The 19,110-nt window shown below is 37.3% G+C and overlaps 1 protein-coding gene across 1 annotated transcript; it reads right to left on the bottom strand.

The window, feature by feature from the left end:
* Window positions 1-4,927: 4,927 nt before the first annotated feature.
* LOC116326314 (up-regulator of cell proliferation-like) lies at window positions 4,928-11,337 on the bottom strand. Its single transcript, XM_039606833.1, has one exon. It carries the CDS (start codon window positions 10,443-10,445, stop codon window positions 5,871-5,873), a length of 4,575 nt encoding a protein of 1,524 aa, XP_039462767.1. The 5' UTR covers window positions 10,446-11,337; the 3' UTR covers window positions 4,928-5,870.
* Between the last annotated feature and the right edge of the window lie 7,773 nt (window positions 11,338-19,110).

Raw genomic sequence — 19,110 nt, forward strand, 5'->3', positions numbered from 1 at the left:
GCTCATAAATCTTTACCAATTCTCTCCTGATAATGTCCTATAATTTCCTCTACTTAATTTACCGTACATTATAAGTACAGTTTAAACTAGACTTTAAAATTTCAACTAAATTAGGACGTCCTTTTATCTTTATACACTCATTAATTCACAGTAATCAATTAAAATTGTACACGCTCATATAACCTCAGTTAGGCTACAGTTTGCTTCCCTTAAACACACCACATACTATACTAAAATCAACAGATAACGGGGTTAAGTAATATATTTATAAACTTTTAAGCTTTAAAAGGAAACTTAAACTCTCATAGCATCAAACATACATTGCTTAAAACCATACTTTGCTTAAATCAAAAACACTTTCAAACTCACACCACAGTTCCTCATCATTTAATCACAGCAGTGAAACAAAACTTCATTCACTTTCTTATAATAAATAAAACCAGCATTTGATTATAAAGAACATTTGCAAAGCATAATTATACATTCAATAACACGCTGAACAAAAATAAAACTCCTTTGTGCACTCCACAACAGTCACCTCATTTGCATACACCCGCATCATCTAAAAATAACCTCCAGCGCTGCAGCACGCGCTCAGGCTCACCAGCTGATCACAGACAAAATTCTTTTCTTTTACATTATATTACAATGACGTCCAACAATCACAACCACAAATATCAGGCCTGACATTATCAACACCTAAATAATTTTGGCAACTTTAAATTAACCGCCCAGCGGACAAACTTCCCGAGTTTTTTGCAACCAATGTCACCGTTTATCGATCCCGGACCGCGGCCTGATTTCTAAACTTCTAACACAATTTAAAAGCGTCACTCAACCCAAGCTTCACCTGAAAGTTTTAAGTTGATACTACACGCCTGAAACCCGGTTTCTCTGACCAAAAAGCGCAATATACTATCCCGACAGTAAAAGTGATTCAATCACTTTAGCGTATTTTGGGATGCCCGTACCCCCACAGATTGCCAAACTGGACTAACCCTATTCATTAATAGGTCAGGGTCAAGCGTCCTTGACCAGGAGAGACCGTCACATCTGAGCTCTGCGCTTCCTAAGACTATTCCCTAGTCCCGTCCTAAGATAATTTAATTACTTTGAAAACATCACCTAAAATCACACAAGCAATTATATTGATGTTCAAGCCCGGCTTTATATTCAATTGAGACTTGAATGTCACAAACTTTCACCAATTACCTATTATACTAAATTCATTTTATGCAGTCCAACTGCTTTAAATACACTTATTCTCTTTAACCAGTACTATCATTTTCAACGTTTCATTATCATTACTTCAATTTCAGATTTTTCACCAAAGTCAAAACAGACCTTTACCAGTAATTTCAGTGAGCAGACTTTCAATTTACACAGCCCAATTTGACACACTTTGGTTCATAAGATCAACAGGTGGTGCCTACCTTTTGATGTATGCCGGCTTGTCACTCACTGTCACCACTGACCGATGCCTGAGCGCCTGACACCTCGGACCCCTCTCCGTCCTGTACTTCCCCCGGACGAGCCTCCAAAATGTTGGGTTCAAAATATTGGGAAGAAAACACAGGAGGAATGCAAGTAACCACAATGGTCCAAAAGATGAATTCAAGCGATGACTTTAATGAAAATCACACGTGTGGGAGACACACCCTGCAGAACATCAAAGGTGGATCTCTCAAACAATAAACAACATAAAGGTTTTATATGGGCAGATTAATACAACGCCCCTTCATGTCTTAAACAGATACAATATTTGCATACGTCAAATCAAACCCACAAAACCCCAGTTAACTTTTGACCCCTTTTAAAGAACATTGGCTTCCATCCTTCTCTCGGTGCAGTCCCGCACCCACAGTCCCCACAAGACAGTTAGACATCCTGTACTCTTATCAAACCATCACCTACACCCACAAAAACTGCAACCTTAGCAAGCATGCTTACCTTTCACCTAAATAAACTCACTTGTATGTCTGTGTACGTGTGGGTGTGTGTGTATGTCTGTGCATATGTTACCCTTGCCTTGCACCCTATGTGACCTCTCTGCTTATGCAACCAGGCTGAAGCCATCCTATGTGTGATGATCTTGGCTTATATGTAAAATATATAAAAAGGTATTAAACAAATGTCTCAATCTGATACCACTACTTAAAACTTAATAAAAAGGTATACATGAATAAAAATAATAAAAGAACAGAATACAAATGTATTGTAAGCATGTGCAATCCTTCAATAACTCAGGTCATCCTCACAGTAGATTGGCTAATCCTAACCAAAAGTTTATAACCCTCAAGAGACGACTTCTTGAGTCACAACTCCTTTAAGGCACAAATGCAATGTGTAAAATAATCATAGGTGCTCCTGCAATGACAAATTATCATATGATTATACTGGCACCTGTACATAAAGTAAATAAAGTAAATAAAAGTGAACTTAAAGTGAATGCAAACTTTAAGGTAATATCAATAAATGCATCAATGCAAATGCTTGTTATATGATTATGATGCGATAACAATATCCAAATAATAAAACTGAAAATAGTAAAATGAACTGATAAAAAATGGCAGGAAAAATAACATCTCTTTTCTCCACAACACATAACTGAAGTAATTTTGATATCCATTATCATGCTACCTAACAGTCAACAGACACGAAGACAGTAATACATACACATCACTAAGGTTATTATTCAGTAATGTAATGTGGTTGCAAATTTTGAAGCTATTATGATAACCTTATACCACCAACGACGTGGAGATCTAAATTTTTTAGACCCAGTTAAATTTATGGACTCACAAAGATCCTCTGGAAAAGAGAACTCACCCCCCTTACATTAACTGTCCTGTTACTGTACCACCTTAATAAACCATGGTGAAGTAAAATTTATTGTATACGTGAAATTTACGGTATATATGTTCCGTGCAGATAGATATAGAGTGTATGTAGTTATGTAATGGGGGTGCAAAAATACACAAAATTCACGGTTTGGTTCTGTTCGATACTTAAGTGTCACGGTTCGATATTTTTTCAATACAAAAAAAATGTTAATGCCTTTTTTAATTTGTAATTTATTAAAATTATAAATATTTCTTTTAACTTAAAAGTACAGTTTTTAAATTTAATGTTGTTGAAACAACAAAATATTTAAAAAATAAATCTATCTGATCAAGAAATCACTCATCTTTGCAAAAGAGGGTTTATTACAGAGAAATGGCTCTTTCCAAAAAAGCTATACTATACCCTTCTTCAGGTCCCCATAAGAGGGAGGTTTTCTACAACAGACAAGGGTCGCATGTCGACAGCAATAAAAGTAGCAATTGCCCTATTTCTTTTGCCCTCTTAGAATCATGTGCTGTCTAAATGACTCGGGTAAAGTTTGTAGCACGCATGCTTGGTGTTGTTTTTGTCTGCTTCCACTTGTCTTTGCACTAGCGTGATGTCGGCGTAAATGTGCAGTGATATTCGTTGTGTTCCCACTACTGCTGTCAGCATTAATCGCGTTAAAATGACGTTAACGCCATAACTGCATTAATGCGGCAAATCGCCGATAACGAGTTGCCGTGGATCACCCCGCGCGTGGGGCTGGACAGCGCCAACACGTTAACGAGCTAGTTCCCACCAAAGTAATTGAGCATTGTGTGACACATCTGACATACCGTTGTAGTTTTGTCCATGATGCGCTACCATCAGGATCATACATACATACATGAAAACCAAAATAGTTCCAAACGCCAGATCTTAAAGACGATGGGGGAGGATCAATTTCGGGTAGCGTTGAGCCAGTTGCCATGATGTCTTGCTAGCTTGCGCGGAGCTCAGTGGATCTTAGTGATGTGTCGTCACGAACAAAATGGCTCTTAGAGCCAGATCTTTGACGTGAACGACGCTAGCCGGTTCCTTATCATGAGCCGTGGGTTTTTTTTTATCTTTCTCTCACCCTCTCTCTCGCACTTTTTTTCTGCTTCACTCTGCATGCGAGCCTTGTGCTTTACTTTGGGAAGAGGGGGGAGGGGCGGTAGTTACACTCGCAGTAGCACAGGAACAGAGCGGGAGGGAGAGAGAGAGAAAGAGAGCCAGGGACAACAGCGTCACATTAGAAAGGTATAATAATCATCCACAACTATTTTCAGTTGCGGATGATAAAGGATTCAGAAAGTTTATTCATGCAGGCCCATATGACAGAGAATATGCATCTTCTTTTTGTTTTCATATTTTAATTTATATTTAATTGTGTTGTGGTTTGCAGTGTTTTGTGTTGTTTCACTTTATATTTGTTTAAAAGGAAAAAGCTGAAAATTTAAATAGTTAAAAGTTGAAATGTGAATAATTGGTTTTTGTATTATATGATTTATTTATTACATTTTATGTGGAGTGAATAAATAAAAGTATATTTATGGTGGCCCCTAGAGACAAAGCACGTACAAACTCCAAAACACGTAAAAACTCTAAAACACGTAAAAACTCTAAAACATATAAAAACTCAGAAGCACATACAAAACACAACAGAAGTGCTCCAGAATGCTAGGCGCAGTGTTAAGCTTTTGTTACCTAGTGGCTACACAACCCAGGAAGTACGAACGACCAGATTTGGTGTGTGGTAGTAACAGGTAAATGAACATTTTTTTAAAATTATTTGAACATATATGAGCACTTGTGTATAAATACACAAACAATACACAAATGCTTTCAATTGTATAATTTAAGTGATCTAGGTAGCTCTGTTTGGGAAGTTCCGTTTACTAGAAATGTGTTTTGGAGTTTGTACGTGCTTTTTGGAGTTCGTAACTGCTTTGTGGGGGCCACCGCATATATTTATATATAAACATATATAAATAAAACCACTTTTTTTTTACATTAGTAATTCCTTTTGTGCATAATTTTATATTATTGTTAATAATAAATTAATTAAAGCAACAAAACAACCTGAAGAGCCAGTTGGGAGCCGAAAGAGCTGGCTCTTTTTAGTGATCCGAGCCAAAAGAGCCGGTTCTCTAAAAAGAGCCGGAAATCCCATCACTAGTGGATCTGCGCTCGACAATGCAGCCTAGACACAGTAGTCGAAAGCAGATCCACTGAGTTCTCTACACAGACAGCATTGTCAGAAGAAAAGTTGATAAAATAAATGTAAAAATTTGTATTGTTCAAAACATATGCGCACCGAACCAAAAGCACTGTATCGAACGTTTCAATACCGATACATGTCTTGTTGCACCCCTATTACATAGATATACATGTCATCCAAAAAATCCACCACAATAACAGTAAATAATTAGCTTGATTTGTGGACTTTACCACATATAGGGATATAGTGATTAGTGATCCTTTACGTCCTTTTAAAAGTGTGAATATGTGAACTCCGATATGCCATGAAAGAAAGGGAAATCTTAAATTCAGAGCAAGAAAGCCACGTATTGAAATTAATTTTAAGAAAAAACAACCTTTTCTGATCTTTGAAAACTTAATGTGTCAATACTTGACACAGAAAGACATTTAATCTTAGTTTACATAACAAAATGTGAGCATGTGACAAGAAACAAAGTGAAAAAAAATAAATGCTCATATATCTATTTGATCTCTGAAAAAAATCATTAGTGAATATATATTCTAAGGATTAGGCCTCAGAATATATTAACAATATGTACAAAACAAAAAAGACAGATCATTTTTGAGGTCAGATTATTTTACATTAAATGTGTTAAATGCAAACTAATGTAATGCGACTAATATTACCAATAATTGCCTTATTTTGCACTAACAGTATCTTAATTTTGCCTAATAAAATGCTTAGATGTGTTCTTTAATACCGCTAAAATAATATTGGTGATGTGTTCTTACGTACATAAACAGTGGAGAAATGAACGTTGTTACTTGATGGTAAATGACTCTTTGAGACTTTTTTCTGCCTGCTGTTTTGTGATTTCTTTCCAGGCTGCTGGAATAACAGCAGGTTTTGCATTAAATTCTTTGGCAAAATCATCGTTGTACTGTGCCATTATAAATTTCCAGTAGTCAGATGCCTCAAGGCTCACATCTGGGGGGATTTTCCAGTCTGGGTAAAAGTCCTTGTAATTCTTGTAAGGGTGCCGTTCATAGTTTGTAGCACTGCAGTAAAAACGTTTGTCACTGACAACGAGAGAGGAGCATATGTCAGTGATAAGTTCTTCTGTTGTGTCCCACCTGTAGCTACCCAGACCCTGAGGCCGATGCAGTAGAGCAAAGTGCTCAGTATGGGCTCTTCCTCCTGCATCACAGGGAGCTTTGCAGAATGGACACTGTTTGCCGCAACCAACCAATTTGTTGAAAAGCTCATTCTGGGGCTGCACATGGAGATGCTGTAGTTTCATTTCAATTTGCACTTTTTCAAACTTCATTCTACGATCTTCTGCCATTTCATTCACAGACACTGTGAGCCAGTCAGCAAACTGTTTCTTGTCAGCATTGTTCAGGATCATGAAAGCACCAAGAGCATCCTGGGAAATGACCAGTTTATCACCAAGTTCTTTACAAATATCTTCAACAAATGTCTTCAATTCATCACTCTTTTTATTCTTGGCCTTGTTGATGGCATCATTTATGCTTTTGATACATGAATTAAGATGTTGGTCCTCAAACTCAGATATTGTGGACACAGTTGAGAAGCGCTCCACTATTTTGTTGAGTATCCATGTCTTGACATATTTCTCATATGAGTCAATATAGCTCACATAGTTTTTAAAATCATCCTTTGAAAGTAAATCCAGTAAAACTGAATACTGAAAGGACATTCGTGTGCTGAGCTGCTCACATGTCAGCATTTCACCAGTGATATCAGGTCCTAGGGATCGAGTGATAAAATCTTCAACAGCAGGCTTCAAACATCGGTTGGTGAATTCTTCTGCCTTCTTCTGACACTGGTCTCTTTCATGGAACACATCTTTAAAATCATCACAAAACCTTTTCTTGTTTTTCATCAGACATCTGTAGGGATCATTTTCTTGGATGAAATCTTCGTGCATTTTCTGAAACTCTCTGGCTGCAAATCCACAGATGTGCTGTTTCAGAGAAACTTCAAACTCAATGTTTGTCTTAACATCTTGATTGTTTTGTAATTTCTCATCAATGATGTGTAGAATCTCCTGGATGTAAGTGTCAGAGTAGTTTTTTTTTCTATTCACTTTTTCTCTCACAAACTGAGTGCAGGCATTTATGATGCTGTCAGCCAGTTTTTGTACAGCCATTATGTGATCGTCAATGTTGAACCATTTAGCCACTCTGCCCATTGCGTGTTTAGCTCTGTGAAGTATGTTCTCACTTGTATATTTGAAAGGCTCTTTTCCACAATCTTGTAGACTTTTTTGACTTAATAATTCACATGCATGACTCCCCCTGTGTGACAGATTGATTCTCAGGCCATGAGATACGCTGGTGAAGACATTTGTTGTCTTTTGTTTAGAAAAAGAAAGTTTCTTCAGTGTTTCATTCCACATCTTATCAAACTCGTTGTCCAGCTCTTTGTCTTTCATCTGGGCTTTTTTCTTTCTGCATGTATCTATTAACACATGAACTGCCTTTTCAATCTCTTGTGCATGATTTTCTTTGATTTTATCAATTTCTGCCATCCCCTGTCTGTTTTCTGCTGCTGCTGTGAGCTGATTAAAAACAGATCTCTCCATTTCCTTTCGAAGGCTCTTTGCACTGTTTGAGAATTCCTCTCTGTATCCTTCTACAAGATAAACATGACCCTCTGTTTGCTTGAAATACTGTGTCAAATTTTCTAGAAGTTTTGTCTCCCATGCTGAAAGCACTGTGGAGGCTTCACTTTTCAAACATTTGAGAAAGTCTCTCATGTCAGAAGATTCAGATTTTGCTGCAATTGTACCAAAATTGGAAATTTTAGTTTCTGCATTTGTTACCCAGGTGTACATTTCTTTTTTGAATTCCCACTCCCATTTGTTGAATTCTGTGCAGAGTCTCATGTATGCATCAGCTACGAGGCTGTTTCTGAAGCTGAAGATAAAGTTTTCATGCTTTACTGCAGTCCACAGACTTGTCACCCACTCTTTAAACTCCATGACATCATTAGCAGATGACTCACAATTTCCCAGCAGTTTGATGATGTTTTTCTTGAGCTTATATACAGCCTCACTGTAGCCTGCATTGACTGGTGCCATTGGTGGGTTTCCATTCCAGAGTCCAGGAATGTACCAGTTCCCAGTGTCTGGACTGTACTCCATCACATCAGTGAAGCGCTTGTTCTCCTCTTTCTTTTCCATTCTGGCTGCTGCCTGGGTCATCTCATTTAACTGTTCCAGGAGCAGTTTCCTGTCTCGTAAGTTCTTCTCATGGGCTGAAACATCGGACACATTCTGGTGAACAAATTGACATTTTGGTTTTTTGCCCACCTCCTTCATCCTGAGAAAAGCATGCACAACTATTTGTAGGATGTCCTTCATTTCAGTTGAATTCTCCATTGCAACATTAACAATGGTGATGTCACTCAGCCCCACAACAAGTGTAGCAAGCTCATTGTCGTGCTCAAAGCTGTTTTCCAGTTGTGCAAGTTCTGGTGACTTTAATCCCTCAGTGTCAATGATCACCATGAAGTCACAGTTTAGGACTTTTTTCATGTCTTCATTGATTTTGATGAGCAGCATAAAGGCACCTCGAGTACATCGACCACTGCTGACTGCAAACTGCACTCCAAACATGGTGTTAAGGAGAGTGGACTTTCCTGTGCTCTGAACTCCAAGAACTGTGACTACCAGGATCTTTCTGTTTGGAGACATCAAGTCACTGAGCTGAGAGAGAACATCACTCACCCATCTGAGAGGGATGTTGGATGCATCTCCATCTACAAGCTCAAGAGGAAATCCATCAAGCAACAACTCTGCACACAGTTTGGGCAGATGCTGCAGCTGTTGACGTGCTGGATCTGTTTGTGGAAGGGACAGTGAGGCTTCATAGATCTGACCCATTTCACGGAAGAAGTGTTCAGTCCCCAGTGAGCTGTTGGAAATTTGTCTGTCAATTTCTTTGATCTCCTCTTTGTTCTCACAGTTCTTGCATTTTTCTTTATATTTCTCCTGAAGTTCAGAAAGTTTTATCCGAGACATGTTATCCAGGTTCATTCGCATCCATTTCAGGAAATAAAACCTCTCTGTTCCTGGGCTTGATATTGCATTAATGAAACATGTCATAGCTGTCGACATGTCATAAGAGTTCTGCTTTTTCCGCAGTTCTTTTCTGTCTTTCTGAAGTTGACTTGTGTAATCTTCTATATTTCCAGAGCCAACTTTTCTAAGCCGAAATTCTTCCTTCTCTAAGCAGGTCAGTTCTTTCCATATTTTACCTTGCCGAGGAAGGTGATCATCTTTGTACTTAAGGATGTCTTGAATTTCTGCAGTGATGGCTTTTGCATTTTTCTTTGCACTCTGGCACTCTGGAGAGTCTTCATCAACCAGGATTCCCAGTTCATGTGCAATGTCTGCCATCTGATCTATTGTCATGTTCTTCGATTTCTTAATCACATTTCTAACTTTTTGCCTCAATTTTTTTACAAAGTCTGCATCATTGTTCTGCTTTTTCCTAATAATGATATTGTTCTTAGTTAAGCCCAACTTAGTTTCCACTTCATTTAAAGCATCTAAAGTGCAGCGTTTGCTCTCTTCCTTGCCCACCAAGAAGATCTGAGCCTTGTGGTGTTGGTTGGTAAGTACACTGCACTCAGAGTCCAGATGGTCAAAGAACACAAAAACTGCTGCAGATGTCTGACACAAAAAGGAGTATTGTGTTTTAAATGAAGCAATGTCCCCACGAAGGTTAGCTACAGCCACTGGCTGACTGAAAATATCAATGTTTGTGTTTCCACAAGGAAGATACCAAGTAATTTCAATCAGTCCGTTGGATATTCTTCTTGGACTGTCACCACACTCCATGTTGCGATGAACAAAGGTGTCATGGTACTGCTGAGAATTGCTCAGAAGCTTATTGAGAATCTCTGACTTGGATGAGGAGCACTCACCCAGTCTGACAAAAGAGATCATTGGAAGTTCAGAGAGAACGATTCTGTCTTCAATGAAGCCCTTGGACTCTGACAGAGACTGAGGTCTGTACTTTTTAACAATGTCTCTCATGGCCCACAGCATGAGTGTGCACTGATTGGTGTCACAATTTGGAAGCAGCAAAGGAACAGAGAACTGACATGTGGACATTTTTAGTGCCATTTCCTGCTGTACAAAACCATCAGAACACAGAAAGAGAGCAGTGATTATGTCGAGTGGGTTTGGCATGTCATCTGTGTTTGAACTGTCAGAATCCTCTTCATTCCCTGATTCATCATCAGACTCACAATCCGATGTAGATGTCATATTCCTAGCAGCCACATTAACCATCATCAGCTTCTTTAGAAAATACCATGGGAAGTCTGAGTTACTCTTGGCAGGTTCATCAGTGATGGTCATCTTATCAATCTCAAGTAATTTGCTCAGTGACAGTTTCTTTGTGTAGTACCGTTGTAAACCAAGATCTTTTAGTAAGCACTCCAGGTGTGTCTCTGTGGATTAAAAAAAATCTGTTATTTCTGAAAGGATATTTAATCATTTTATAACATTTTATTATAGCACATAAAAATGTACCTATCCAAAATCAATCTTTTTTATTCAAGATCTTAAATACAGTCATTGTCATAGCACTCTATCAAGAATGAGTACCAAGTACCAAGTTAAAATTGTGTACACTTAATTTTTTTAATTTATTTTTTGGGCATTTTTTGTTAGATTTTTTTCAGTACTTTTTCAGCTGAGGTGAAGTATTTTCTAAGAGCAGTATTTAAAAAGTTTAACTGTCATTATATGGGCTATTCTAGTATTGCTAAACATTTTCTTTCCCAATCATGAATCGAAACTGATCAATGCACATGCTAAAATATACATTTGTTGTTTAAATTATACTTGTATTGATGCAATATGTAAACCCAGGTGTTAGAAAAGTGGTTCAAAAATGTTATTTGAAATTTGATTGCATGTCAAGTATAAAAACTATAAATATATAAAACAACTCACATAAGATATGAATCTAATTTTGATTTTGATTCTGACACACCGGAAGTGACATTATCTAGTCATGTGCTAACACCATGGGTAGACCAAAGCTTCTTTAAAAAACTTTAAATTTTTCCAATCTGACTAGACTGTGTCCTTTTAACAAGTGTAACCCTGTTACGTAGATTTGCATTTCAAATTTCCCTGCCGTTCATTATAGAACTACATTTATCTTTAACTTTCACAGTATATTATAATATGCAGCTAGTATCTGTTTCTCAGAAAATGCTAATTGTGTGGATGCTGATTAAGCATCCACACTATTGAGTTCCTGTTTCTCTTTATTCTTTATTATTGTGTGGATGCTTTATGCATCCACACTATTGAGTTCCTGTTTCTCTTTATTCTTTATTCTACTTTATTATACTTTATTATTATTATTCTAGTTGCCACTTTTGCACTTTTTTTGGCACTTAACTACTTCCACAATTTTCAGCCGATTTTCACCGTTCAAATTTTAAACTATTCTGCTATTTCTGCTAATGATGGCAATGACTTTTGGTATTTTTAACTATTATACTTTTTAAAATATTAAGCTTTTTTCCTTTAATTTGTCCCATTGAAATGAATGGGAAACTTCCGCAATTCTGCTAAAACTTGCTTGTTTTTGAAACTTAACTACTTTTTCATACTTTCGCCTAGAACAACCATTCAAATTTTAAAATGTTCAGCTTTTCTAATATGGACCTCAGATTCTTCTTAACACTCCATGGCACAAATACTGTTCCCTTTAGCCTCTGTGTATGTGTGTGTGTATCAATATTTCTCCCATTTTAAAGTATTACTCCTCTATAATTGTATTTCTGTTAAATCAAAGTACTTTTACTACATCTTAGTACTTCTGCTCAATCATAGTATTTTGCCAAATCATAATATTTGTGTTATGTTATAGTATTACTACTAAGTGGAGGAATTTCTGTCATGTTACAGTATATGTGCTGATTACAGTATTTCTGTATAATAGAATTTTGGCAAATCTCCTCAGACCAACACAAAGTCTGGAAACTCTCATAGAAAGTCAATGGAGAGCTTGTTCAAAATCACCGCTGGATTTCTCTAATGAGAGGCATTTTCAAATCGTCATATCTCCTTAACGCAGCGAAGTTAAGACATGAGGCTTGTGCCAATATATCTTCAGACACTCCTGACGCTCACAATTCAAGAATTTCTTTCTCACCTATTACCATTTGGCCATGAATTGGGTTTGTTTGAGGGTAGGAAATTCGTCCCTCGCTCAGATTTCTTCAGATTTCAAACTCTGGAAATGAACCACTTTTTTCTCTCGTCATATCTTTTTTTTTGGATTTCCACACAGACCTGAAAATTTCCATGACTGTTCACCAAAGCCTGCTGTCTCTTACGGTGAAAGAATGATGTCAATACTCCAAATAGATTTAGAGTTAGAAAGCGTTGTTTGAGGGCAGGTCAAGACAGTTTTTGCTTTGCCTCTACCCAGTTATGGTGCATTACAAGTCAAATATCTTTAATAATTCATATTTTAATGATAAATTGTCAACACCTTGAGATTCCCCCATCTCTTCTGAACAAAACGGTGTAAGAATGACCGTTCTAGCCCCTACGGTTAGGAAATTATGGCCATTTGTTTGAGAGGAATCCTCACTATGAGAAATTCACTGCAGAAATCCTGTCTCTGTGCTCTGTGTGTGTAAAAACGGCTGCACCTGTTTTGGCGGGAAAAAGTACACAGCCTCTCTGATTGGTGGATTCAAATTCAGCAGCTCCCAGGCTGCTTGACTGACCTAGAGTTTCTCCTCTCTCCTGTGTGTGTGTGTGTGTGTGTGTGTGTGTGTGTGTGTGTGTGTGTGTGTGTGTGTGTGTGTGAGACAGAGAGAGGGAGAGAGAGAGAGAGAGACTTTATGGGATGATCTCATTGTAAGATTTAAATTCAATATATTTAGACTGGTTGACTGAATTGGATCGTGTGTGTGTGTGTGTGTGTGTGTGTGTGTGTGTGTGTGTGTGTGTGTGTGTGACAGAGAGAGAGAGAGAGAGAGAGACTTTATGGGATGATCTCATTGTAAGATTTAAATTCAATATATTTAGACTGGTTGACGGAATTGGATCGTGTGTGTGTGTGTGTGTGTGTGTGTGTGTGACAGAGAGAGAGAGAGAGAGAGAGAGAGCCTTTTATGGAATGATCTCAATGTAAGATTTAAATTCAATATATTTAGACTGGTTGACTGAATTGGATGTGTGTGTGTGTGTGTGTGTGTGTGTGTGTGTGTGTGTGAGAGAGAGAGAGAGAGAGCCTTTTTATGGAATGATCTCAATGTAAGATTTAAATTCAATATATTTAGACTGGTTGACGAATTGGATCGTGTGTGTGTGTGTGTGTGTGTGTGTGTGTGTGTGTGACAGAGAGAGAGAGAGAGCCTTTTTATGGAATGATCTCAATGTAAGATTTAAATTCAATATATTTAGACTGGTTGACGGAATTGGATCTTGTGTGTGTGTGTGTGTGACAGAGAGAGAGAGAGAGAGAGAGAGAGAGAGAGAGAGCCTTTTATGGAATGATCTCATTGTAAGATTTAAATTCCATATATTTAGACTGGTTGACTGAATTGGATCTTGTGTGTGTGTGTGTGTGTGTGTGTGTGTGTGTGTGTGTGTGACAGAGAGAGAGACTTTTTATGGGATGATCTCATTGTAAGATTTAAATTCAATTTATTTAGACTGGTTGACGGAATTGGATCTTGTGTGTGTGTGTGTGTGTGTGTGTGTGTGTGTGTGTGTGTGTGACAGAGAGAGAGAGAGAGAGAGACAGCCTTTTTATGGGATGATCTCACTGTAAGATTCAAATTCAATATATTTAGACTGGTTGACTGAATTGGATCTTGTGTGTGTCACTCTGTGCATGTGTGTTTCCATATGTGTCCATATGTGTGATTGTGTGGCTGTTATATATTTTTTTGCCGATTTTTTTTCATTTAACAAGTATATTTGAGGGACCCTTAGCATGTTCAGCATTTTTTCAGCTGTCCATTTTACTTTTCTAATTTTTCTGTTTAAGTTATTACTATTGTGCTAAATCATAGCATTTCTGCTGTTTTATAAGATTTTTGCTAAATATAGTATTTCTGATTAATTATAGTTTTTCTACCAAATCATAGTACAGTATTTTTGCTTTTTATAGGATTTTTATAGGATATTTATATTGCTTAATATAGTATTTCTGCTTTTTATAGGATTTGTGCTTAATATAGTACTTCTGCTTATGATAGGATTTGTGCTTAATATAGTATTTCTGCTAAATGTAGTATTTATGCTTAATCATAGTATTTCTACATATTTCTGCCAGGTCCCCAGGCAGCCAATCCTCTGTGAGGACTGAGGCATTCAAATTTACATATCAGGGCCTGCACAGCGTCCCAGCCAGCCAATCATATCTTAGGGATGAGACATTCAAATTTACAAATCAGGGCCTGGAGGGCTTCCCAGCCAGCCAATCATATATGTGGGCTGAGGCATTCAAATTTGCATATTGGGGCCTTCGTGGCTTCTAAGCCAACAAGTCATCCATGTCATATATCTCTAAAAATTCATATTTTAATGATAAATTGTCAACACTTGACGATTCCCCCATCTCTTCTGAAAAAAAAACGATCTAAGACTTCAGATTCTTGTTAACACTCCATGGCACAAATACTGTTCCCTTTAGGCTCTGTGTATGTGTGTGTGTATCAATATTTCTCCCATTTTAAAGTATTACTCCTACATAATTGTATTTCTGTTAAATCAAAGTACTTTTACTACATCTTAGTACTTCTGCTCAATCATAGTATTTCTGCTAAATCATAGTATTTTGCCAAATCTTGGTTTTTGTGCCAAATCATAACATTTGTCTTATGTTATAGTATTACTACTAAGTGGAGGAATTTCTGTCATGTTACAGTATATGTGCTGATTACAGTATTTCTGCTAAATCATAGTATTTCTACTATATTATATTTTTTTTTTCTAAATATAGCATTTCTGCTATATAAGTGTATTCTGCTATGTTATAATATTTGTGCTAAACCAGAGTATTTGTGCTGAAACATAGTATTTCTGCCAAATTGTAGTATTTGTGCTAAAACAGTTTTAATTTAAAATTACAATATTCATAGTTCATCACAGTGTCTCTGGTAAATCACAGTATTTCTGCTATGTTGTATTATTTTTCTAAATCATAGTGTTTCTGTAATGTTTAAGTATTTTTGGCTAAATATATTCTTTCTGTTATCTTATACTATTTCTCCTAAATTCTTGTATTTTTGAGAATTTATCATGTTTCTGGTAAGTTACAATATTTCTGCTAAGTTCTGCTATGCTATTGTATTTCTGCCAAGTATTATGTTTCCTCTGAGATATTGCAGTTCTGCTAAGTTATTACATTTTAGCAAAGTTCCTTTGCTTCTGCAAACTTTTTACAATTTCTGCAACTTTTCAGCTTTTTCAGCTAGTTTTTGCAGACAGCTTCAGCTTTAAAGCATCCACACTGCATTTTCGCAGGAAATGCAAATTTTTCTAGTTGTGTGGATGCCCTTAAAGGGCTTCCACACTATTGAGTTCCTGTTTCTCTTTATTCTTTATTGTGTGGATGCCCTAAAGGGCTTCCACACAATTGTTTTCCTGTTTCTCTTTATTGTGTGGATGCCCTTAATGGGCTTCCACACTATTGAGTTCCTGTTTCTCTTTATTGTGTGGATGCCCTTAAAGGGCTTCCACACTATTGAGTTCCTGTTTCTCTTTATTCTTTATTATTATTGTGTGGATGCCCTAAAGGGCTTCCACACAATTGTTTTCCTGTTTCTCTTTCTTCTTTATTATTATTCCCCTAGTTGCTTCCGTACACTTTTTGGCACTTATCTACTCCCTCAGTTTTCAGCCGATTTTCTCCGTTCAAACTCTAAACTGTTCTGCTCTTTCTGCTAATGCCGGCTATGACTTTTGGTGTTTATTACTGTTATACTTTTTAAAATATTACACTTTTTCCTTTAATTTGTCCCATTGAAATGAATGGGAAACTTCCACAATTCTGCTAAAACTTGCTTGTTTTTGAAACTTAACTACTTTGTCATACTTTCACCTAGAAACTCCATTCAAACTTTAAAATGTTCTCAGACTATTGGGCTATTCCTGAATGATTCAGCTTTTTCAGATCTTCTACCGTTTTAATTTTATACCTCTTTAAGTTTTCAGTTGCAAAATTGTGATTTTTCAGAAAATACATGCGTTGCTATGGTTGCTATGCAATTAAGTCAGAGTGAGTGCTGGTCCGTTCTGAATTTTCTCTTCATGTCTAAACAACTTCTTGCTACTGACTCAATTTCCACTCAACCCCCACAAATTATACATCAAAACGTAGGTATTTTTGCTGGCTTTCAGACAATGTCACTATCTTTATTGTGAGATTTACCGTTTTTTTTTGCAATTTGCCTCGGAGTGACACAAGGTCTCAATACTCCCATTCAAAGTCTATGGGGAGGTTTTGAAATTCAGAGCTGAAATTCTGTAACGGAGGCATTTTAAAATCGCCATATCTCTTTAACAAAGCAAAGTTAGGACATGAGGCTTGTGCCAATATATCTTCAGACACTGCTGACACTCACAGTGGAAGCAGTTTTTACAATTATCTTACCGTTGAGCAATGAATTACGTTTGTTTGAGGGGTGGAAATCTGTCCTTCTCTCAGTCTTCAAACTCTGGAAATGAAGCCGTTTCTTCTCTCGTCATATCTCCGCGACGGAGGTAGAACGAGGTATGAAAATCGCAGTCAAAATACACCAAAGTCCGCTGATTAACCAAGTACAAGAATTATGCTGCTAGCCCTCCTAGTTTTTGAGTTACACGACGTTTTGTAACTCCAAAAACGGCGTTTTTCGCCTCTCACCGCGATCTATTTTCTGACTGCCCAAGTATCTGTCTTTCAGACCGCCGCCCCCTTTCCAGGTGGCGCAATCAGTAATGACACGGCTCTGCAGCTCAAAGGTCGTGGGTTCAATCCCACCTTGGTCCACGTTTTTTTTTTTTCACTACAAATTTATACACTATCACAGACCTGTAATTTATATTGCTAATCTATTACAATTCTGCAAAGTTTTATGATTTTAGCAGCTTTTCTAATATGGACCTCAGATTCTTGTTAACGCTCCATGGCAGAAACAAGTACACAGCCTGATGAAGCAGACTGAGGCAGTACCTCTGATTGGTGAATTTGAGCAGAACCAGGTTGTTCTTTCATTTCATTTCTTTATTTATTTCACACATGGTTCAACAGTGTTTCTTTTTCTACATACAGAACCTTCTGCCTCTTTTCAGCAGAAATTCTGCTCATTCACCTCATCTCTTGTGTTGGAGTGCCCTCTTGTGGCGCCTTTTGGGTAGTGCCTTAGTAAACGTGAACACTGCAAAGAAGTGGTATCAGACTGGTTTGTAGTGGAGGAATTTGTTGCCAGTTTCTTTCATCTTTAATCCGTATTCATGTTGTAATGTAGTAGTACCACAATATGGCAGAAACACTATGTTTTGGCACAAATACTTTGATTTAGTATACTTTAGCTTCTTCAGCTTCTTCACGCCTTTTCAGCAAAATTTTCATTTTTTTCACCCTTTTCAGCACAAATTCCAGCTTTTTGGCTGTATTCAGAAAAAAGACAACTCTTTTGAGCAGAAACTCTGCTGATTCATCTCTTTTCAGCGCAAGTTTCTGCTTCTTTTTGCCTCTTTTCTGCAGAAATTCTGCTGATTCACCTCTTTTCTGCAAAATTTTCAGCCTTTTCACCTCCTATCAGCACAATTGTCAGCAGCTTCTGCTCATTTCAGCAGAATTGTCCGCCTCCACCTCTTCTTTGTAAGAATGACTTTGGCTCAGGGAAATGAATAGCCGCCTTTGAGCAGAAATTCTGCTGATTCATCTCTTTTCAGCGCAACTTATTGCTTCTTTACCTCTTTTCTGCAGAAATTCTGCTGATTCACCTCTTTTCTGCAAAATTTTCAGCCTTTTCACTTCTTCTCAGCACAATTCTCAGCAGCTTCTGCTCATTTAGCAAAATTGTCAGAATCTCCATCTCTTGTTTTTGAGAGAAAGAGTTTGGTTCAGTGAGATGAGCATCTGCCTTGAGACGAGAACGGCCAAGTTCAAATCTCGGTCATGACAAAACCTGTTTTCAGTTTTCTCTTTTGTTCTTTTGTTCTGCCTCTTTTCTGCAGAAATTCTGCTGATTTACCTCTTTTCTGCAAAATTTTCAGCCTTTTCACCTCTTATCAGCACAATTCTCAGCAGTTTCTGCTCATTTCACCATAATTGTCAGTCTCTCCATCTCTTTCCTTGTGAGAGTGAGTTTGGGTCAGTGAGATGAATAGCCGCCTTGAGCCCAGGAGGGCCAGGTTCGAATCCTGCTCAGGGTGACAATTTTTTTTTCACCACCATACAAGTTTTTGCAACTTTTCATCTTTTTCAGCTTTTCAGCAGACAGCTTCAGCGTTAAGGCATCCACACAGCATTTTCGCAGGAAATGCAAATTTTTCTAGTTGTGTGGATGCCCTAAAAGGGCTTCCACACTATTGAGTTCCTGTTTCTCTTTATTCTTTATTCCACTATTTACTAGTTGCTTCCGTACGTTTTTTGGCACTTAACTACTGCCTCAGTTTTCAGCCGATTTTCTCCGTTCAAACTCTAAACTGTTCTGCTCTTTCTGCTAATTCCTGCTATGACTTTTGGTGTTTATTACTGTTATACTTTTTAAAATATTACACTTTTTTCCTTTAATTTGTCCCATTGAAATGAATGGAAAACTTCCACAATTCTGCTAAAACTTGCTTGTCTTTGAAACTTAACTACTTTGTCATACTTTCACCTAGAAACTCCATTCAAACTTTAAAATGTTCTCAGATTATTGGGCTATTCCTGTCTGATTCAGCTTTTTCAGATCTTCTACCGTTTTAATCTTATCTCTCTTTAAGTTTTCAGTTGCAAAATTGTGATTTTTCAGAAAATACATGCGTTGCTATGGTTGCTATGCAA

The sequence above is a fragment of the Oreochromis aureus genome, linkage group 3 (assembly GCF_013358895.1).
Source record: "Oreochromis aureus strain Israel breed Guangdong linkage group 3, ZZ_aureus, whole genome shotgun sequence".
Classification (NCBI taxonomy): Eukaryota; Metazoa; Chordata; class Actinopteri; order Cichliformes; family Cichlidae; genus Oreochromis; species Oreochromis aureus.